The sequence below is a fragment of the Phocoena phocoena genome, chromosome 14, assembly GCF_963924675.1.
Source record: "Phocoena phocoena chromosome 14, mPhoPho1.1, whole genome shotgun sequence".
Classification (NCBI taxonomy): domain Eukaryota; kingdom Metazoa; phylum Chordata; class Mammalia; order Artiodactyla; family Phocoenidae; genus Phocoena; species Phocoena phocoena.
Window position 1 is genome coordinate 15,012,967 of NC_089232.1, and position 23,589 is coordinate 15,036,555.

General features: G+C 43.4%; 1 protein-coding gene across 1 annotated transcript in view; it reads right to left on the reverse strand.

The window, feature by feature from the left end:
* Window positions 1-1,023: 1,023 nt before the first annotated feature.
* The window catches only part of DNAH6 (dynein axonemal heavy chain 6), a 299,272-nt gene continuing 276,706 nt past the window's right edge, over window positions 1,024-23,589 (reverse strand). Inside the window, exons 70-76 of the mRNA XM_065890616.1 lie at window positions 16,412-16,541; window positions 13,593-13,720; window positions 9,772-9,957; window positions 9,162-9,234; window positions 8,195-8,346; window positions 4,432-4,654; window positions 1,024-1,127 (exon numbers count right to left, since the gene is read on the reverse strand). Of these exons, the coding sequence (XP_065746688.1) occupies window positions 1,024-1,127; window positions 4,432-4,654; window positions 8,195-8,346; window positions 9,162-9,234; window positions 9,772-9,957; window positions 13,593-13,720; window positions 16,412-16,541 (996 nt within the window). The remainder of the gene's footprint in view (window positions 1,128-4,431; window positions 4,655-8,194; window positions 8,347-9,161; window positions 9,235-9,771; window positions 9,958-13,592; window positions 13,721-16,411; window positions 16,542-23,589) is intronic.

The window sequence follows — 23,589 nt, forward strand, 5'->3', positions numbered from 1 at the left end:
GGATTACAGCGGCTGCGGTGCCTAATGTCAACCCTCTGACTTCTGCAGCTGTAGCCACTCCCGTGGCTTAGGAGGCACCTCTTCCCTCTGATGCCTAATAGAAGTGGTGCTCCCTGCTTCGCAGCGGCTTGAGTCTACAGGATTGCTGTGGCTGACCCTGTTCTTCCTGTAAGCAGGGGGCGTGGCTTTCTCCAGAGGCCCACATCCGAGCTGCGTGGTACCCAGTTTCTTGGCTCATATCCGGGCCGAGGAAGCAACAGACCCGGTTGGCAGGGCTGATGCAAAATGGTTTGCAAACCACAGTGGCTGCTCCATCTCAGCCCCGCTTTGGAGGTGGCAGGGGCGCCGATGCACCTGGAGGGCGACTTGGCCAGTTTTCATACAGTTTTACCCCAAAGCGGAAAATTCCTCTGCACTTGAGTGGGAGCGACCTGCACTATCGTGAAAGACCGCAGGCTCTTCTGAGGATTGTAATCCAGCCCCACAGCATGGGGGAATGGCACCATGGGCCCAGATCTCATGTGTTGGGCCCTGAGCCTTAATCTGGTCTAGACATGGAAGAACCTAGGGCCACGAGACTGACGTGTACAGTGGGCCTTTCACATTAGCGTGAAGAGGAAGGAAGCCCATGTGGATGAGGAAGTACTGAGGTCTGACTCGCCGCCCCTCCCCCCCCGCCCCAGTCCCCTCCCCGCCCCGTCCCAGACACCCCCCCCACCCCCCCACCCCCGTCCCAGCCACCCCCCTTACTGATGGGAAGCTGCCTCCTGCATGGGGGAGGGGGAGCAGGCTTAAGAGGTGAGCACTGAACTCACTGCTTTCACATCAGAGCTTGAATTACCACCAGTAAGAGAAACAAAACACTTTATTTTAGGTTATAAAAGAAATAAAAGCCACACTTGCTACCTTTAAGCCAGATCAGAAGTAAACCTGTTTCGCTCGCATATAAATTACGCAGACTTTTCTCCCCCATCAGGAAAGATCTCTGGCCTGGTTCTTTTTAAGCACAGAGGTGGCACCTTTTCACTCATTTAGTTGGCAGAGCAAAGCCGATCCCTTGGCAATCCAGTAATGTTTGGACCGCTTGGAGGGTAAGAGGATGGTCACCACAAAGTTGGTTGAATGACCTAGTTAAGAATACAGGGAAAAAAGGGTTGTTACTTTAAAGAATAACCCCTTAATACAAAAACCACTGTACTGGGAGTTTAGACACCTGGGCTCCAGACCTGACTTTGCCTCTAAAGAAGAAGGGCAAATAGTCCTCTACAGATTTCAGTTTTATGCTTTATAAAATGAAGATGTTAGAACAAATGATCCTTTAGGACCTGTCCAGCTTAGACCTTGTATAACCTTATAAACTATGTTTCAAGTTCTCTGCAGTTTGTTTCAGGGAGCATTGGACTAGGATTGAGGCCTGAGTTTTAATGGGATTCAGGGGATACAGTTGGTAGGTTGGGCATCCATCCGTTTGTCCATCTGCTTGTCCATCCATCCATCCATCCTTTGTTCCACCCAGTAGGTAGGCACTGGGGTCCTGAGATGACTAAGTGCAGTCACAGGTATGTCCCTCAGCTCTGGGACATCTGAAGAGGGCACTTTTACCGTTTCTTCACTGTGTGCCTGGGTGAGGGGGGCCAGGACCAGGTTGAGAAGAGGACCCTGCCCTCAGGATGGGAGTTGCTGTTTCTGGCCTTCACAGCAAACCCCATCTGTGTGGAAGTCGGGGCAGGTGGTGGTGTCCCCAGCAGAGAATGCCTACATCTCCCCTTTCCTTATCTTTGTATGTCGTTCCCTGCATGGTGCCTTGGCAGGTGCTCAAATGACATTTTTTAGTACATATGCAGAATGTATATGTATAGTAACCATTAGTTTGAATTGAAATTCAAACAAGGTCCATACCTTGCAACAGTGATGTGTTGTTTAAATCTCTTTCAACTGGTAGGTTCCGCTCTGTTCCTTTTGCCACCCCCTTGTAATATATTTGTTGAAACAACCAGGCTATTTTCTCCTGTGAGGTTTCCCAGAGTCTGGCTCTTGTTGACAGCATCCCTGTGGTGACTTTACACGTGTTCCTCTATTCCTGCAAGGGTGGTTAGATCTAGAGGTGTGATCACATTCAGGGTTGAGTTTTTTGGGCAAGAATACTTCCTAGGTGGTGTGCACTTCCATCAGGAAACGCCTTGTGTCTGGTTGTCTTTCTTTGTTGGAATGTCAGCAGCAGCTGATAATTATTACTTAGAGCCATTATTTCATTAAGGTTAATAATTTTACATTTTAGTGATGATTAAGTCTATAGAGTCCATCTGTGATTTAATTGTTGTATGTGGTAGGAGATAAGGATCTAAGTTTGGTATAACCAATTGTCCCAGCATCATTTGTGGAATAATTTCCATCTTCCTGATCAATTTTAAATGATGCTGGTATTATAGGTCAAGTTCCCATATATGCACAGTGCGTTTCCGGGCTCTCTCTCCAGTACATTGGATCTGTTTATAGTATCTTGTGCCAGTGCATTGTCATTTTAATTACTACCTTTTCTTTGTTCCTTTTCCTGAAAACCACAGAGTTCCTGTTGGAATTTTAGCCAATAATAAGAAGAAAAATGACTCTATTAAAAAATGGGCAAGGGCTTCCCTGGTGGCACAGTGGTTGAGAGTCCGCCTGCCGATGCAGGGGACACGGGTTCGTGCCCCGGTCTGGGAAGATCCCACATGCCGCGGAGCGGCTGGGCCCGTGAGCCATGGCCACTGAGCCTGCGTGTCCGGAGCCTGTGCTCCGCAACGGGAGAGGCCACAACAGTGAAAGGCCCGCGTACTGCAAAAAAAAAAAAAAAAAAAAAGTACATGTCCCTACAAAAACTTGTAAATACCATTATTAATTCAAAAAATACCTTTGAACACTTTTTTAGGTTTGTCATAGGAGTGGGAGGTCATGTGACACGAATGTCTATTTTAGTTCTATTCTGTACATTACCCTTAGAGAACACCCTTTAACTGAATATTTTATTAGAAAAATAAATATCATCAGTATCTATATTCTCCATTCAAATGAGAAAGATTTTTTAGTTATTTCTTCCTGGCTCCTCTCCCGTATTTCTGTCATCTCGAAATTTAGTTCCAAGTTATTATAAATTCATTTTTATGGTTAAACTATTAAAGATTTAACCGTGTGTGTGTGTGTGTTTTAAATAGAGGATCAGTGGTGATTATTTTAGAGCCTCTGTAATGTCCAAGACGGTCTTTATTACAACTTTTCGTTCAGATGATTATTTGGTTGCACTTGCAGTTCTGGTTCAGAGTTGTTTTTCCTCAGCCCTTTGAAGAAGTTTCTCTATTTTTATATGCACTGTGGATAATGAGACATGTCTGAAGTCAATCTGATTCTCATTTTCTGGAATTTTAGTTCCAGTATATTAATGCATTTCACCTCTTTGAGAATTTTCTTTATTTCTGATGGTCTTAGGTATCACTCTGATATATCTAGGTTTCTTTTAAAATTTGTTTATTTGTTCGTTGTATATTTTAAAAAATTACCCCTACCACTTTGTGAGATCTCTCAATCTGAGGACTCAACTGTTTCTTCGGTTCTGGGAAATTATCAGCCAGTTTTTCAAATATTACTGCTCTTCCATTTTTTTCTCCTTTCTCCTTCCAGATTGCCTACTAGACAAATGTTGGTGATTTTAACTCCTTCCACAGTGTCACTTAAAAAAATTGCATTGTGCTGTCTTTTGAGGGATTTCCTCAGTGCATTCTCTTGTCTCACTCTCTAGCTGTCTGCATTCAGTTCTTCAGCTTATCTGTTGATATTGCTTTCTTTTTATCTGGTTCCTTTTTTTCAGGGCTGTATCTCAGTTTCAGGTCTACTAAGATTTCTCTTTTTGTAGCATGGCATTCCACTTATTTGTTTTAAAATCTCTTTTCTACGCTGTCTCAATGGATTTGGTCAGAGATAGATGTGTCTACTCAGTCCATCATTTTTCAATTAGAAGACACTGCTCAATAAACTACTTTCTGGGACTTCCCTGGTGGCGCAGTGGTTTAGAATTCACCTTCCAGTGAAGGGGATGCGGTTTCGATCCCCGGTCGGGGAACTAGATCCCACGTGCATGCCGCAAATGGGAGCCCGCTGGCCACAACTAAGACCCGGCACAACCAAAATAAATAAATAAGTTGAAAGACACACACAAAATAACCTATTTTCTACTCATCAGACTAATAGAAGCAAGCATTGGCTTTATAATATTAATCTACACTCAGCATTAAGACAAGTAGAATTTACCGCATCTATAAATTTGTGTGTTATAAGTGGTCTTGTTTTAAGCCTGGCTAATTGGCCCAAGATCACCCTTTGTACATTACAGTTCAGCATTTGGACTTTGATGATTGTAGTTTGCATTCGGTCATTATACTGATCTTAGCACATCCTCACCTGTGGTTGAGAGTGTCCCTGCCCGGGCCCCTGTCTTGTAAAGTGGGGAGTGGTAGAGTGTTGGGTTTGGCTCGTAATTTTGTTGAGGTTCAAAGTGCACCACAGGCAGCATTGGATTCATCTGTCCGGGCAGTGCGTCTTCTATCACCATCTCCTTATTGTCCCATCGAGAAGCATCCATGAATATCCCATGGACAAGAACACCATCCTCAGGAGAGGGCAACTGAAAGACATGCAGAAGTTCATAGGTGAGAAGAGGAGAAGGGGTCAGTTTTGTGGGCCACCTCCTAGTCCTACAACCTCACTCAGTTCTAAGAACCAATCCAGAGATTCTCTTATCACTCACATTTTGGAGAGGAGAATGCCAAGGCTCCAGAAGGTGAAATAATTTGCTTCTCAGTTTGTCACCAAATCTCATACTTTTCACACTCCCACAGGCTGTCCGCTAGGGGGTACCCCTGGGAAACCCACTGATGGGCTTCAGACTCTGATATCATGACGTTAGGATTTTCCCCTTCTCATGGGAAGTGGATGGACAAGAGGGCTGTGATTATCATCTGTTATTTTTAGCAAGGCCTTTCAAAGATCTGGGTGCCGTTCCAGAAGATAGGTTATATATTGGCAATAATGTTTGCAGAGTGCCTATGGAAAGCTTTTTAAGGTAAATTTTGCAGGAAGCGGGACTTCCCTGGTGGGGCAGTGGTTAAGAATCTGCCTGCCAATGCAGGGGACATGGGCTCGATCCCTGCTCCGGGAAGATCCCACATGCCTTGGAGCAACTAAGCCTGCGTGCCACAACTACTGAGCCCGTGTGCCACAAGTACTGAAGCCCGCGTGCCTAGAGCCCATGCTCCGCAACAAGAGAAGCCACTGCAATGAGAAGCACACGCGCTGCAATGAAAAGTAGCCCCTGCTCGCCACAACTAGAGAAATCCCGCACGCAGCAACTTAGACCTGATGCAGCCAAAAATAAATAAATTAAAAAAAAAAAAAGAAATTTTGCAGGAGAAAGAGAGACAGAGACAGAGACCCTGTCCCTCAATGTCCTGTGATTAGATGTCACCACTGGTATACAATTTCTTCCAGTTGTGGGCTTCTGTGTATCCTTCCTCAAATATTGAGTGAACTTGGCCAGTTCTGGGGCCCTAGACCTTTGGATAACTGGAGCTTCACACCTGCAGGCAGAGGACCAAGCTGTGTGGTCATAAGGGATGTGTTTTATAGTGAATAAAAGGATGGTAAGTGCTTTTTGGTTGGACTCTACTACCTAGCGTCCTGTAGTTTGTCCCTCGCGTGCAGCGAGGTAGAGCAAGGCCTTCCTGTTTTGGGGGCTGCTCTGTATGCTTGTGCAGGTTTGCCTGAGTAGAGGCTGAAACCATCCTGCCATCCACTTGCCAAGCTGTGTGTAGGAGCCGTCGGCACACACACAGAGCGAGTGCCTTTTCCTAAATGGCACAAAGGCGGCAATGGGCTGACAGTGACCCTGCTGTTTGTAACAGAACTCAAGTCGTCCAACAGTCTCCTGCTGTGTCTTGCAGACGTTTGCTGGGAGGACCAGGAGATGGGCTGACTATACAGTTTGCAGTCTCCACAGAAGGCAGGCGGCATTCCCAGGCATCACTGTGGTTCACTGCACATGACCCACGTGGAGATGTGTGTAGACTGGGGCAGGCTGGAGGGACGGAGGCCCCGGTGGTCACTGTAAACATCTGTCCGTCAGAGTCAGTCTATGTGGCAGATAGAGCGTGCCGGGCACAGAGCAGGGCCAGCATCCAGGACGGACTGGATGAGGGCTTTTATGTGGGTGTTGTCCTGCCCTCCTGCAGCCTCAATTAGTCCTGACCTGGGCCTCCGATGCTCTCCTGGCTAAGAAGGGTCTCAAAATAACAAGGAGTGCATCTTTCAGTTGATTTCCCCCTACTTTTGCATGCAAATACTTTAGCATCAAAAAAATTTTGATGCTAAAACAAATTCCCTTAAAGAGGTAAGCTCTTTCATTGTCATTTTAAGATACAGGCAATTAAGAGGCATGGGGTATTACAGCATTTCATAGAGTCATCCATGAATATGGGACCAATCCCATCTTTGTGTGTTTTTGCTAATCAGAGCAAAGACTAGATCAAGCAGATCTGAGTGGGTGGATACTGATTAAGTTACCCAGGAACAATTCCTACTAATACCATGATACTTTAAGGAAGGTTTAGTAAAAGCCACTTACCCCATCTACACTGACCAGCTAGTGAACACATTCTTGGCAAAAGCAATCTGGAGCAGATCTTTGATTTCACAGCACACATAGAAAATTACATTAATAAGGCCCACTGGGGTGGACAGGTGCTTTGAAGCAGAGGTTTCCCTGCCCCATCAATATCTCAGCACGTTGAAAGTGGGCAGCTCAGATTGGCAGTGGTGGCTCTCACCCCGGCTATATACTGGAATTGCCAGGGGAGCTTTAAAATATAATGATGACTGATATAATTGGGGTGATTTTGACATAATTGGGTGTGGACTGAGCATCAGGATGGTTTTAAAGCTCCATAGGTGATTCTAACCTGCAGTCGAGGTTGAGATATTCTAGAGTAGGGGTTCTGAAACTCAAGTGGGCTAAGAACCCACTTGTTAAAATATCGATTTCTGGGTCCCAGCCCAGTTTCTGATTCAATCTGGAATGAGTCCTTGGAATTTACATTTCTTTTTCTTTTTTAAATTGAAGTATAGTTGATTTACAAAGTTGTGTTAGTTTCAGGTATACAGCAATGATTCAGTTAACATATATATGTCTATGTCTATATATATATATATATACACATACATATATACTTTTTCAGATTCTTTTCCCTTATAGGTTGTTACAAAATATTTAGTATAGTTCCCTGTGCTATACAGTAGGTCCTTGTTGGTTATCTATTTTATATATAGTAGTGTGTATATGTTAGTCCCAACCTCCTAATTTATCCCTCCCCCCTTCCCCCTTCAGTAACCATAAGTTTGCTTTCTACATCTGTGAGTCTATTTCTGTTTTGTAAATAAGTTCATTTTTAATAAGTGCCCAGGTGATGCTGATGCTGCTGGTCTGAGGACCACATTTTGAGAACCTCTGCTCTAGAGGGAGTAAACTACGTAAGCAAAGAGTCTGAACTGCTTCCTTAGTATTGATGCATTCCTATTGGCTAAGTGATGTAGTTATAGTTACATGATATGTGAAGTTAGCATATCAATTCTGCTAGGAGGCAGCTGAGTGAACGAGGCAGATAAGTTTAGCTTATGATAACAGTTATTTATTGTGGGTTCACTATGTGCTGGTCACATGACACCTGAAGTTTCAGTTACACTGCCCTACAGCTCTGAGGTTGGTGGCATGAGCCCCATTTTGCAGATGTGAACACTGAGGTGCAGACATGTTAGTAATTGCTCTTGCAGACACAACTGGGGAGGGAGAAAGTCAGAATTGACTCAGGGCTGCCCAGTGCTGAAACTCTGGTTTTTAACCTCTTGCCATATTGCCTCGGCACGAATGAGAAAGTTACTGTAGGTATCTACAGTATTGCTGTAAAATATATTTTTACAGGTCAGACTAATTTAGGCAGTTCTCATCCGGTCACTGCTAATTGGGGAGCTTGTCTTGGGGCTGTGAGTCCCACCCTGCCCTCTCCCACTCCTGCAAATGGAAAGTGGGGGGGTAGGGCAGGGGAGATTGCCTGAGATACTGGATGACAGTGGGACAGAAGCTGCTGTGCTGTAACAACTGTCAGGGGGACAATACCTCCATGTCCATAGGCAGTTCTTGTCCAAACTGCACTGACTTGGCAGCATCTATAACTGTGGCTTGATCCCGATAGATAGGAGTCATGTTGTACTTGAAACTCAGCTCATCTATAGGCAAATTATATTTCCGAGCATGATTTTGAAGAGTTCCTGTAAATATGAAAGCCAGAAACCTGGGTTACTGTTGCCCAAACATGGTCCCCACCCGCCTCAACCAGGATGCTCTGGCGTTAGAGAGCTTCCTCTCCATCCAGAGGACCCAACCATTAACATCTTACTCTGAATTAGTTGGGAGGGGTGGAGCAAAAGCATGTGCGAATTTTGGTCCTGGTTGGGAAGAGAGGGGAGGCCAAGCCTAAAGTGCACCGCTCTGCCAATGAGAGAGACAAGCCCGTGAGGCAGTTTCAGAGCCCAATCTCCCCACCTTTAGCATCTTGCGTAGCTTGTCTTGTATGGGCTGTCTGTAGGCTCTTTAGAAGGGACTCAGGATGAGACAGATGAAGGGCTGGGCTCATTAGCATCTAGGAGCCCAGAGACCTTGGTCCCCTCTGGGGTCCTGGGCAGAATCCCTGAGGGCCACTGGAGGGATAGTAAGAATATTTTTTAGAGGGAAGGACGCTGCTCAGAGGTGGGGCCAGAGAAGGTGGAGAGCAGGTAGTGCCCTTGAGCATGGGTTACGTGGGGACTTGGGGTAGCTGTGTGCATTCACAGGGCAGCAGCATTTGCACTGGTAGCCTGAGAGGAGTGGGCATTAGTTTGCTGGGGGAACATCTGCTATTTCTGCCATCCTTTCCCCACCCCAGCAAGCGAGGAAGAGCAGGGCCTTGTTCGGCTGCCTTATAATCAACAACCCCTTGGTTAGGCCATCAGCAGCCATGCCATTTTCAAAGTTCCTGGAAACCCGGCACAACTCATCACACATAATGATCGTTCCTATGGGATTTTTCTAGGGAAAGCACTGGTACCTGTTAGAAATCCTTGAGGAAAGAAGAAACCGGAGATCCAGAAGGACTTGGGCTGTCCTCTTTTGAGCCACAGCTGAAGGAGAAACATTACACCATAATGTACTTTTTTTTTTTCTGAGATAGAATTTGTCTTTTAAATCAAAGTTGTATTTTGGAGGGTGTCCAGAATCTAAACTGGTCCTGAGTTATCACCAGCCCTATTCTTACTGCCTGCCCTGTCCCCCTTCCTCACCCACCAGGCTGACCATAAACCCAGAAGCTGGTTATTACAGAAGTTCTAGAAGGGGGAGAGGGCGGCAAGGTCACACCTGACCGTTTGGACCCATGTTAGATTGGTTCTGTACCTCATGGTGAGGTCTCATGAACTAGACCTGAAACTCCAAGGATGGCCTGGAATTAAAATGGACTGTGGGGATAAGGGTCTAGGGAAAACTATACTATAATCAGCATAAGACTTTCAAACTGACGCTATTCTGGAAGTTTCTGTTTCTTTGGGTTCAGATGATCCCTTGATGGTTGTCAATATTTCAGTTAGCGAGGGCTTCCTAAGAACTTGAGGGCAAACCGTGTCATCAAATTCATCAGACCCCAAAGAAGTGAATTTTCTTACGTCCACAAATGCAGTCCTCAGAATAAGGTCTTTGACCCACGATCCTAGTGGCTTCAGGGATGGGTAGGCTGTGTTGGACCACAGAGAGGGAACCTGGTTGTTGAGGAAACTGTTATACACTTTTTCCATTTCTTCAGACATCACCACCAATCCAGCAATGGCTTTGCTGAGCATATCTAGAGAGGTCTGAAAGAATAAAAAGGGGTTGGTGCCCTTCACAGATGTAATTATCAGGTGGGAATGAAACTTGTTCATGGTAGCAGGTGTTGCCTTACGCTTAAGGACCTGCTTGCTGGGTTCCATCCTCTCTGTCAACTATGTGCTGGACCAGACGCTCCAATCTTTCATGCATTTTTTTTACATGTGACCAGAGGGGTGTAAGACCTTGTAGTGGAGGTGATTCAGGCATAATAGCAGGATCCAGTGAAGTGAAGAAGGGAAGGTGGAGAGATGGCCCCCAAGTATGTTGAGAAAAGCCATCATCCAGCTCTCATCCAGGCCAAAGGAAGAATGGGCCTAATGATTAGTGATTTGGGAACCATGGACAGGGGGATGAGGACGTGGGAAGTACCTCTAACTCTGCCAAGGGGGAGCCTGCGGCCCCAGCAGTTATAGCAGAAAGGGGAGATTCTTAGATGAGACCAATCTTTCAGCTGATTCCAGAGAGCCTCCTTATACTGGAAACACTTTTTTTTTTTTGCAGTACGCGAGTCTCTCACTGTTGTGGCCTCTCCCCTTGCGGAGCACAGGCTCCAGACGTGCAGGCTCAGCGGCCATGGCTCACAGGCTCAGCCGCTCCATGGCATATGGGATCTTCCCGGACCAGGGCACGAACCCGTGTCCCCTGCATCGGCAGGCGGACTCTCAACCACTGCGCCACCAGGGAAGCCCCTGGAAACACTTTCTAAAGGTATGTCCCTTATCCTCCCCTCATCTCAAAAAAAGACAGAGGCCGGCAGTAGTCCTGGGAGATGCTGGACCCACAGCAGCCATGGGAAGTACAGGGTTATATCCGCCACCTGGCTAAAGGTAAAGGCAGGCCATGTAGATTTGTATGGCTCTCATGGGTTCCAGTTTTGTGACAACTACTGCCATACATGGGGAAGATATTACAGGAAGATGTTAGAGACCAAACTTACGTTGATTAAAAAACTAAGTCCTAGGACCACATGCAGATAGTTCTAGAGACGGGCGACATGTGACAAAACAGGTCTAGTCATCCTCCATTCCTTCATGGAGTTACCCCCCTCCTCCCAACTTTTTCACAAGAGGCAGTGATAGAAGAGAGGAGTGTTAAGTAGGATCTGAGGAACCATTTGCAGCAGAGCTCAGGAAAAAGGGCCTCAGCCAGAGCCCAAACAACCCTCCATCTTAGACACCAAAAATGGAAAGAGGTAGCAGAAGACTTATCTAAGATTCATGGAGAACACTTAAGTCAGCGAGCTGCAAGGGCCAGGCTGCTAGTGCCTTCCAAAACAGCGTAGACAGAGGTCACATTGCGGCCAGTTCTCTCAGAGGAGGCAGCTAACATGTAGTCATATCCAGCGGCAAGAGCGCACGTCAGAATGTTCTCCCTTATGGCTAGCGGCCTTGTCTCTCCCAGGACTTGCCCTGTCTCACAGTTCTGTAACCGTCTGGAGGAGAGTGAGCTCACCAAGATGGCAGCCCGAGGCCCCTGAGGCTCCCGCCCTCCCCTGGCCTTTCTTATCACTACCACTGTGAGGCCTTGCTGTTTGCTGGGTGAGGTGAAAGGGAGGCTGGGACAGAGCCAGGGCAAGGCAGGACAGGGCAGGTGCCAGGATGAGGGAGACCTCTGGTGCAGGCCCAGCATACAGTGGTGGCCACCACCCCTCCCTCCAATGGGAGTGCTTGGCTATGACTCCTGATTGCCTTGCAGGCTGCTTCTCCCAGGGCTCCTCTCTCTTCTACTTGTTTTTAGGTGAGTACTGCCATTAGTGGTGGACACTATTGTTTGACCAGAAGAAGTGACCGCTTTGTTCCTGAGAGCCACATTCGTTCACTTGCATGTTCAAATATTCATGGAAGATTTAGGACGTGTCAGGCACTGGGGAAACAGAGATGACTCATATACTAGTCTCCTTCTCTTCAAGTTCATTGTCTACTGGGGGAGCCATACTCATGGAGGAGTAATTACAAAACAAGGTGGTACATTGTACACAAATACAGTGATGGACACAGACACCTCAAGTGATGGAGCCCTGAGGAGGGGTCCCTGTCATCTGGTGGTGGAGGGAAGGGCTGGTGTTCCAGGAAGACTTTATGAGGAAGTGACATTTGGACTTGTCCATCTTTAAGTGGGTGAAAGGCCGTACATGATGTGGAAGATGTCAGAGATGAGCAGCAGCCATCTCCTCTTCCTCCTCTGAACAACAGTATCCTCCTAGTTTTATCTGGGCACAGAGCAATCCAATACACATATTGGGACTACATTTCCCAGCCACCCTTGCAGCTGGGGTGTTGCCATGTGACCAAGCTTTGGCTAAAGGGATATAAGAAAAAATGATGTATGCAACTTCTGGGTTACATTTTTACGAGGAAGCTGCTCTCCCTCAGCTCTCTTTCCCCTGTCCCAGTGGCTGGCAAAAGGGGACAGTTGGAATGGCCACCTTAGTCTCAGAGATGGAAGCTACCTGTTGAGACTGGAAGAGCCAGCTCTCCAGCTGAGATCGTTGGATGAGCTCACAAAGCAAGATTAACTACCTGTCCTAGACAGAGCTTTGTCTGGGTTCTTGACTGAGAGAGCGGTGAATTTCTATCCTGTTTTGGCCACTGTATTTGGGGATCTTTATCACAGCAGCTTCATCTCTACCCTGATTCATTCAATGTAGAAGGTAATAAGCTCTGACCTGACTACCTGGCCTGCTGACACTGGTTTACCTAACCAGATGCCATAGGCCCAAGGTGATGACGTAACGTATTCAGCTGACCCAGTGGCCCCCTAACTCACAAGCCTGGGTATTGCCAGACGACCAGAAACATTTGGAGACTTTCCTTTCCTAATAGGGAAGAGATGGTCTTTAAAAGATCTACCCTAGCTGCCCTTCCCAGTCTTATCACTCAGCCTTGATTCTGTGCTAGGTATTTGGTTCCCTGCTTGGCAGTAGATCTTTTCCTGTTACTGTTCAATATTTGGTCTCTGATAGTTTCCCTTATTATATGCACAGAGACAACAGGAAGTCCTGTAGCCAGCATTACAAAGTCAGTGCCATTCAGAAAGTATTCCTGAGCATAAGGCAAAGGTCTAAATAGTTCTTCTTAAATTTTAGTTGCACTGACGTCATCTGGGGGAGTTTATTTAAAATTCATATCCCCAGGAATTCCTCAAGGAATCCTAACTCCGTAGGTCTGAAGTGGAATCAGGGAATCTACATTTGAACCTGCAGCACAGTGGATCCTAATTTAGGCGTTTTGTGGCCTCCAATTTAAGAAACTCTGGTTGTCATAGTCTTCATATAGACTATGATATTAAAAGCAAACTAGCCATCAGGAACAAGCACTGAGTCTCTCTTAACTGAGTGCTTAGGTCCCTGGTCAAATTCCTAATGAGTCAATGGTAATTCTAAGGGTGCAAGTTAGGATAATGAAGGGTTTGTAATGCCACATAGTCACTAGGCCATTATTAGAGATAGGGAACACAGACTAGAGGAGGGTGAATTCGGGTTTAGACAAGTTGGGCTTGAAGGGTTGTTAGCATATCCAGATGGAAATGTTGAAGTGATGGGAATGGAAACTTAACATCGTTATACACTCTGCACAAAGCTTTGATACCCAATAGCAGGGATGGCAGTGAGCGTGCATACATGTATTAGCCTCAGCAGATTGTTAAACCGGTCCACTTCCTGTCCAAGAACAGTGGTCAAGGAGTTAAGGCGTCCGTGAGGATCCTTGACGAAAAGGCTCTCGGAAGCGTTCTCCATCTCCAGAGTTTCTGAAACACACACGGCTGATTCATCAGATCAATTATTGTTGATTTCTCTCCTTATCACATTGCTATTGGAATGCACTTATCTTAACCTTTCTTAAAGCCAACTTCTCTTGTCCCTGGGGCCTAGGCTGAACGGGAGTCAGGCCGCTCGGACTTCAGTGGCAAGTGCTACCTGGTAGACAAGGGACATCCCTGAGACCAGAGGTACCAGGGGTCCTGAGTCATCTCCTCTGCCTTGTGTGTATGCGGCATATGTAAGCCTCGCTCTTCCCTACACACCCGTGTTGCATCTAGGAGAGGAGGGGTTGGGGGCAGGACACCCCCGGAGAGAGGAGAGAGACAGCATTTATCCCGGGTTACTGAGTGTTGTTCAAAGGGACTGACTGGATTGTGAAATGGGTCCATGTTTCAAGCTGGATCGAAAATTGTGCTCTTCTTTTTTCCTACAATCCACCCAGTGGAGGCTCATATAAGCTCTAAAAAATGAAGGGACTGCATTTTCCTTACATAGATGAGTGAAGTGCGAGAAAACAAGTGGCTCTGAGATATGTACATCAATTTCCTCTTAACCGCTCACATTTTGGCTGCTGTAGAAAAATCACACAGCAGTGTGGGTAAGTGCAAGCTCTTGGGCCCACAGGGCTGCGGTTACATGCCTACACTCTTCTCCTTTTGTCAGTCCCCTTGGGCTATTCGGAACCTCAGTTCTCTTGTTGAGCCAATTGCACCCCTGCCCCTCAGTCTCAGCAGATGGCATGGCTTATCATTTCACAGTAAAAGTACAAACTATGAAGCGTGGAGAGAAAAACCTCCTAGGTGTCAATGGAACTCTATGAAACAAGTATACTAACTTTCCATCCATTATCCATCCATCCAGCCAGCCAGCCATCCATCCATCCATCCACCTTCATCCCTTTTTCCACCCAGTCCTCCATCTTATGTTTATTAAAAATGCTTCCTAAAATAACTCAGTTGCTTCAATATCAACATAACTCTCCACTCGAGAAGAGAGTCTTCTGAGGGGCTGCTTTAGGAGGAACATAACTGACTTCTGAGGTCACACACGTCCTTTCTTTTCCAGGGGCCTTAATAGTATTGGCAAGACTTAGTCTGTGTTACTGTGATGTAGTAAGAAATATGTATTTTGGTCTTTGTCCCCAGCTTCTGGCCAGAGCTCCTAAAACTCTTATAATTTCCTCATTGATAAGAGTGATGGGAGCATCATTTCTATAATTGTTGGTTTCTGACCCCAACTCCTGAAATAGCTCCTGAGTGATGAAGGTGAAAGGAACATCTTTTGTTATTGATAACAAGCCCCTTTCAACCACACCTGAGTTTATGTTAATGAGATGACTCTTGGACCACCCCTAAAGATGAGGGGCTGGTTGTCAGGGGAAATAACCATGTGGTTAGAGAGTTGGAACTTCTAGCTCTACTCTCTGACCTCCTGGGAGAGGGGAGGGGCTGGAGGTTAAGTTAATCACTAAAGGCCAATGATTTAATCAATCATGTCTACGTAATGAAACTTCCATAAAGACCTAACCGAAGGGGTTTGGAGAGCTTCTGGGTTGGTGAATGCATCATGTGCCAGGAGGGACTAAACCTCCTGCCCTTGGGACTCTTCTGGACCTTGCCTTATGTACTTCTTTATCTTGCTGTTTACCTTTATCCTTTAGTATATCATATTAAGTAATCTGGTAAATGTAAATAACCACTTCCCTGAGTTCTGTGAGTTGTTCTAGAAAATTACTGAACCCCAGAAGGGGGTTGTGGGAATCCTCGATTTATGGCTGGTTGGTCAGAAGTACAGGCCACACCCTGGGGACCTGTTGGCATCTGAAGTGGGGACAGTCTTGTGGGACTGAGCCCTTAAACCGTGGGGTCTGTGCCCACTCTGGATAAAGTCATAACTCAATTGTAGGACACCCAGCTGGTGTCCAGAGAGTAACTGCTTAATGTAGGGGGGAACCCGTACACTTGATGCCAGAGTATTGTGAATAGAGACAGAAACACAGTTTACTTTTATAGTCACTAGTTTTTTTTTTATGCCTCATCTTTTTTTCCCCCTATAATGACATTTCCAACCATGAACAATACATGAAGACATCTAAATCTACAGTCACTCTAAGAAAAGTGTGAAAGTGGATCTCTGTGATGATTCAGGAAGATTCCCTAACTCACCAGAAAACAAAGTGAAATAATCTAGCCACCTCTCTTGTTGGAGAAAAAAAAAAAAAAAATGAAATGGATTCCAGAGCAGGGCTGTCCCATAGAATATTTTATGATGATGGAAATGTTCTCCATTTGCATTGTTCAGTATGGCAGCACTTAGAATGTGGCTAGTGCAACTGAGAAAATGAATTTTAAATTTAATTTAAAGTTTAAATAACCACATGTGGCTAACGGCTACTGTCTCGGACAGTACAAGTCTAGAGATGTTAGAAAACTCAGGAAAAAGTCTGGTTAAAGTTACATTAAGCTAGAAACCAACTTGTTCCTCATGCTTCTGGCAGTTAAGATGTCAAGGTGCTATAGGCTTCTCATCTATAAGTGGAGAGCTCTACATCAGAAGAGCTCTCTATGTAAAGAAAAAATCTGCATAATAAGCAGATTTGGACATCTGCCTATCACTCAGCTTTCGGAGTTTATTCCTAAAAGTCTCATTGTACGTGTATGCTAGGAATTACTTACTACCTGGAACTCTGGTCCGGACAGAAGCAACAAATTCTTGGACAATGTCATCATTGCTCTTTCCCTCTCCACCAGAAGATGACCTTGGCTGAACCTCAAGTATGGTGTTGATTAAAGTGTTGGTCTCTTTGTACTGTAATGGTGAGAAGAGACAGAACAGTGAAGAACCAAATTCTCAAAAAAATAATTTTTCACACATAGTTTATTAGAGAAATAATGGCAGTGGTCAAAACCAAGGAAATTTTATTTTATTTATTTATTTATTTATTTTTTGCGGTACACGGGCCTCTCACTGTTGTGGCCTCTCCCGTTGCGGATCACAGGCTCTGGATGCACAGGCTCAGCGGCCATGGCTCACGGGCCCAGCAGCTCCGTGGCATATGGGATCTTCCCGGACTGGGGCACGAACCTGTGTCCCCTGCATCGGCAGGCGGACTCTCAACCACTGCGCCACCAGGGAAGCCCAGAAATTTTATTTTTTATATTGAAGATAATAGTTGGTAAAATGTGCTCATTGGAAATGATAGTGTTTAGTTCTCGGTGTTATAGTTAAACATTTTTGGTTGAACAACAATGTGAACTTACTGAATGTCATTGAACTATATACTTAAACTGGTTAAAATGATAAATTTCATGTTACATGTGTTTTACCACAGTAAAAAATGGTTAAACAATTTTTGGCTAATTATTTAAAAGGCAGTTATGAAAGTGAGGAAGAAATAATGAGAATTCAGTTTTAGAACATACTTTTATTTAAATAACATTTTCTCAAGGGAACCCTCCTACACTGTTGGTGGGAGTGTAAGTTGGTGCAGCCACTATGGAAAACAGTGTGGAGGTTCCTCAGAAAACTGAAAAGAGAATTACCGTATGATCTAGCAAACCCACTCCTGGGCATATATCCAGACAAAACTATAATTCAAAAAGATACACGCACCCCTATGTTCATAGCAGCATTATTCACAAGAGCCAAAACATGAAAACAACCTAAATGTCCATTGACAAATGAATGGATAAAGAAGATGTGGTACATATATACAATGGAATACTACTCAGCCGTAAAAAAGAATGAAATAATGCCATTTGCAGCAACATGGATGCAACTAGAGATTATCATACTAAGTAAGTCAGAAGGAGAAAGACAAATACCACATGATATCACTTATATGTGGAATCTAAAATATGGCACAAATGAAACTATCTACAAAACACAGAGACTCACAAACATAGAGAGCAGAGGGGGTGGGGGGTGGGGGAGGGAAGGACTGGGAGTTTGGGATTAGCAGATGTAAACTATTATATATAGGATGGATAAACATTGGATAAACAATGGATGGATAAACAAGGTCCTACTGTATAGCTCAGGGAACTAGATTCAATATCCTGTGATAAACTATAATGGAAAAGAATATAAAAAAAAGAATGTCTCTATGTGTATAACTGAGTCACTTTGCTGTACAGCAGAGATGTGCACAACATTGTAGATTAGCTATACTTCAATAAAAAAAATAACATTTTCTCAATTAGAAAAGTATTATGGGGAATTCCCTGGTGGTCCAGTGGTTAGGACTCCATGCTTTCACTGCCGAGGGCGTGGGTTCAATCCCTGGTTGGGGAACTAAGATCCTGCATGCCATGGGGTGCAGCCAAAAAAAAAAAAAATAGAGTGGTAGAATTTAGAAAAGTATTATAGCTTATTGTTGAAAATTTAGAAAACACAGAAAAGTATAAAGAAAAATTATTCATGAGCTTGCTTTTCAGAGATATTTATAACTTTAGTTTACCTCCCCCACCCCCTGGACATTTGCTGTATATATGTGCATATAGTTTTAAATATTGAGCCCATACAATTTATGTAGTATTTATTCTTTTTCAATTTCTTGAACATTTTCTCACATCACTGAAAACTCTTCATGAGTCCTGTTTTCAGTGACTGGTCCTTGCTGGTTTGAATGCACTATAATTAATATAGTTGTTTATTTACTTTTTGGATAGTTCTATCTTCCAGATTTTCTTTTAGAACTGTGCATAGAATATCTATATATGAATTTCATCCGCTATCATTTACATTCTTTACATGATATATTACCAAAGGCATATTTTTAAACTGTGTATCACTACATTGATTTCTAACAACACGGTATCAACTTACATCCCCAACAATAGTGTATCAGAGGACCTGTCTTTCTGTCTTTGTAAGAATTGCTATCATTGCTTAAAAAATCCTTTCCAATTTGATGGGCAAAATAGTTTTTCATTGGTTTGCACTTCTTTGAGGATTCGTAGAGTTAAACATTTAAAATATAAGTTCATTGGCTATCTGTATTGTCTTTATAAATTATTTATATATTTTGTACATTTTGAGTTTTAGTGTTTATTACTATTGATTTATAGGAGATAATTCTATAATAAAGATAATTAACGATTTTCTATTTTTTTTCTTGCTGTAAAATACACATAATATAAAATTTGCTGTCTGCACTATTTCTAACTGTACAGTTCAGTGGTATTAAATACACTAATAATGTTGTCACCACCATTCATCTCCATAACTCTTTTCATCTTGGAAAACTGAAACTCTGTACCCATTAAACAATAACTCCTCATTTCCTTTCTCGCCAGCCTCTAGCAACCACCATCCTACTTTCTGTCTCCAAAATTTTGTCTACTCTAAATACCTCATATAAATGTAATTATGCAGTAGTTTTCTTTATTTGACTGGCCTCTTTCACTCAGTGTCATGTCCTTAAGGTTCATCCATGCTGTGCAGAATTTCCTTCCTTTTGAAGGCTAATAATATTCCATTGTATGTATACACCATTTTTTTCCTATCCATTCATCCACTGATGGACACTTGGGTTGCTTCCATGTTTTAGCTATTGTGAATAATGCTGCTATGAACATGGGTGCACAAATATCTTTTTTTTGTCCCTGATTTCAATTCTTTTGTGTATATACCCAGAAGTGGAATTGCTGGATTATATGGTAAATCTGATTTTTTTTTTTTAAGGAACTGCCATACTGTTTTTCACAGAGGCTGTACCATTTTACATTTCTCTTTGGAGGAATGTCTATTCAAGTCCTTTGACCATTTTTGAATTGCGTTGTTTGTTTTTTTGTTGTTGGGTTTTAGGAGTTCCCTATATACTCTGGATATTAATCCCTTATCAGATATATAATTTATGAATATTTTTTCCCATTCTGTGGGTTGCCTTTCTCTCTGTTGAATTAAAATGAAAAAATTAAAATAAAATAAACTTTCATGAAGTCCAATTTGTCTGTTTTTTTATTTGTTATTTTTGCCTTTGGTGTCATATCCAAGAAATCATTGCTAAATCCAATGTCATGAAGCTTTTTGTCCTATGTTTTCTTCTAAGAATTTTATATTTTTAGTTCTTTTTTTAAAAACGTCTTTATTGGAGTATAATTGCTTTACAATGTTGTGTTATTTTCTGCTGTATAACAAAGTGAATCAGCTATACATATACATATATCCTCATATCTCCTCCCTCTTGCGTCTCCCTCCCATCCTCTCTATCCCACCCCTCTAGGTGGACATGAACACTGAGTTGATCTCCCTGTACTATGTGGCTGCTTCCCACTAGCTATCTATTTTACATTTGGTAGTGTATATATGTCTATGCCACTCTCTCACTTCGTCCCAGCTTACCCTTCCCCCTCCCCATGTCCTCAAGTCCATTCTCTACATCTGCATCTTTATTCCTCTCCTGCCCCTAGGTTCATCAGAACCTTTTGTTTTTAGATTCCATATATATGTGTTAACATACAGTATTTGTTTTTCTCTGATTTACTTTACTCTGTATGACAGTCTCTAAGTCCATCCACTTCACTACAAATAACTCAATTTCATTTCTTTTTATGGCTGAGTAATACATGTGCCACACCTTCTTTATCCATTCATCTGTCGATGGACACTTAGGTTGCTTCCATGTTCTGGCTGTTGTAAATAGAGCTGCAATGTACATTGGGGTACATGACTTTTTTTGAATTATGGTTTTCTCAGGGTATATGCCCAGTAGTGGGATGCTGGGTCGTATGGTAGTTCTATTTTTGGTTTGTTAAGGAACCTCCATACTGTTCACCATAGTGGCTGTATCAATTTACATTCCCACCAATAGTGCAAGAGGGTTTCCTTTTCTCCACACCCTCTCCAGCATTTATTGTTTGTAGATTTTTTTTTTTTTAGCGGTACACGGGCCTATCACTGTTGTGGCCTCTCCCGCTGCCTAGCACAGGCTCCGGACGCGCAGGCTCAGCGGCCATGGCTCACGGGCCCAGCCGCTCCACAGCATGTGGGATCTTCCCAGACCGGGGCACGAACCTGTGTCCCCTGCATCAGCAGGTGGACTCTCAACCACTGCTCCACCAGGGAAGCCCTGTTTGTAGATTTTTTGATGATGGCCATTCTGACTGGTGTGAGGTGATACCTCATTGTAGTTTCGATTTGCATTTCTCTACTGATTAATGATGTTGAGCATTCTTTCATGTGTTTGTTGGCAATCTGTATATCTTCTTTGGAGAAATGTCTGTTTAGGTCTTCTGCCCATTTTTGGATGGGGTTGTTTGTTTTTTTGATATCGAGCTGCTTGTATATTTTGGAGGTTAATCCTTTGTCAGTTGCTTCATTTGCACATATTTTATCCCATTCTGAGGGTTGTCTTTTCGTCTTGTTTATGGTTTCCTTTGCTGTGCAAAAGCTTTTAAGTTTCATTAGATCCCATGTGTTTATTTTTGTTTTTATTTCCATTTCTCTAGGAGGTGGGTCAAAAAGGATCTTGCTGTGATGTATGTCATAGAGTGTTCTGCCTATGTTTTCCTCTAAGAGTTTTATAGTGTCTGGCCTTACATTTAGGTCTTTAAGCCATTTTGAGTTTATTTTTGTGTATGGTGTTAGGTAAGGGTCCAACTTCATTCTTTTGCATGTGGATGTCCAGTTTGCCAAGTACTGTTTGTGGAAAAGACTGTCCTTTCCCCATTGAATGGTCTTGACACCCTTGTCAAAAATCATTTGACCATATATGTGAGGGTTTATTTCTGGGCTTTCTATTTTACTTCATTGGTCTATATGTCTGTCTTTATGCAGTACAAGTATTTTGATTACGTTAGTTTTATTGATTTCAAATTTTATCCCATCGTAGTTGGAGAAGATAATTTGTATGATATTTATCTTTTTAAAACTATTGATACTTAATTTGTGGTCTAACATATGGTTTATTCTGGAAAGTGTCCCATGTGTGGACAGTTAACTTTTTCTGGTTTTTTTTTTGTTGTTGTTTCAAAGATGTTTTGCTTTGTCATTTAATTTTCTTATACCTTTTGGATATACTCACATGTTCTGGCTCTTTCTAATGTGATTTGTTTTTCAATTGCTTTTTATGCTTAGAAATTCCTTTTCCAAGGTCAATTAAATATTCTCAATTGTTCTAGTTTTTTTTTTTTTAATTCAGAAACATGGTATCTTCTTATGTATATTTCTTGGAACCTCTTAGAGGTTTTCTTTATACCAGTCACAACACTCGTTTCCACTTACCTGAGAAAAGGGTTCAGAACCTGGGATTACAGATCTTGGTTGTAAAAGTTATATTTTACATAATAGATCTTCTTTCAAACATGACTTTTGACACATTCATTAGGTCCTAAACACACATGCGACATTATCTACTTAATGTTATGGTTAAGTAGTTTGGTTTCCTTGCTCAGTGCCAGTTGTTTAATATTATGACTTTTCCATTTTAGTTCTTGACTTCTTGGTTAGACAAAAGTCTTGAAACATTTAGCGCAGCCAGGCTCAATTCTCTTTACTAGTCTCTGGTACGCATCTATGTAAGTATAGTTTGCTGGTCTGAAGAAGGAATCATTTGTATCTTTTGCATTAAGTCTCTGTTGATGGCAAGAGGCAGAATTGTCTAACTTAAACCAGCTAAAGCAAAGAGAAGGGGTATCTTGGCACATATAGCTGGGAAGAAGAGGACACAAGTCATGTGGGTTTCAGGCATGGATGGATCTAGCACTCTCTCTCTTGTGTATATTTGGTTGTTTCTCTCATTCTTTCCTATGGCAGATGACCTTCTTCCATTTGGTAGGAAGAAGGGGTAGGGGGGTCAGGGATGAGAGCACAGAACGCTGCAGGTATGCAGCATCATAGGTAGTGATTCCAGAGGAAAGGCATTTTCCTCCCTCCTCCATCCTAGGATCTATATATCCTATAATGGAATCTCATGCACCTAGTTTGGGCCATGTCCCTGCTCCTTGGACCAATTCCAGGGGCTGGGTGGTGTTGTGCTGCCTTTGGCCAGGCCTGAGTTACATGCCCACCTCTGTGAAGGTGGAGAGTGGTTGGAAGTTTTACCAGAATCTAATGGAATGAGGAAGGGGAAATTTTCCCAAAGGAAAGAGGTGGGAGTAGGGGATGTACTGTACCAGAGAAACGAAGGAAGGGGGGCTGGGAAGAAAAACATAACTTGGGGCTCACTACATGCCTACTGTCTCGTTCTCAGTCATTCTGAACCAATGGAAACACAAAAACCTACATTCCCAGGTATATACTGCCAAGAGTGTTACCCCACCCAAAAGTCCTGTGCTTCTCACAGGATGCAGTGAGCCTACCATTTCCACATTCCTCTCTCCCTTCTCTCACCTCCACACCCACCCACTCCAGAACAAACAGATGATCGAATATTAACACGAGGTTTGGCCACCTGTTTTTCCTCCTGAAAGTGGAATCAGGAAAAATAAGATATTCCAACTCTTCACTGAATGGCAAAGCAATTTTTAGGGCAGAGAACATGACATAGGTCATGTCATGTTCTCTGAGAACATGATCATTGAGAATTTCCACTGTCGTTTTGCATGGATTCTTTGATAACTAGGCAGACCTTACCCTCTAATTTGTCTCTAACTTGTAGGGGCCAAATTTAAGTTGAAAAGAAAGGTGATTCCCTTCAGCTTCGTGAGGCCAACCTAGTCTCCAACCTTTAGAGTATTCCAGGGCTCCAGGGACATACCTCTTTTTGTGGCTTTGGTTCACCTAAAGATGCCAGACTATGACAGATAATAAAACTGGAAGGGTATGTAATGGCCCGGTCATGGCGGAGCCTTGATTGCCATGCTGAGGAGCTCGGACTACCCTTAGGTAATGCTGTGGCATCAGAGGGTCTTGG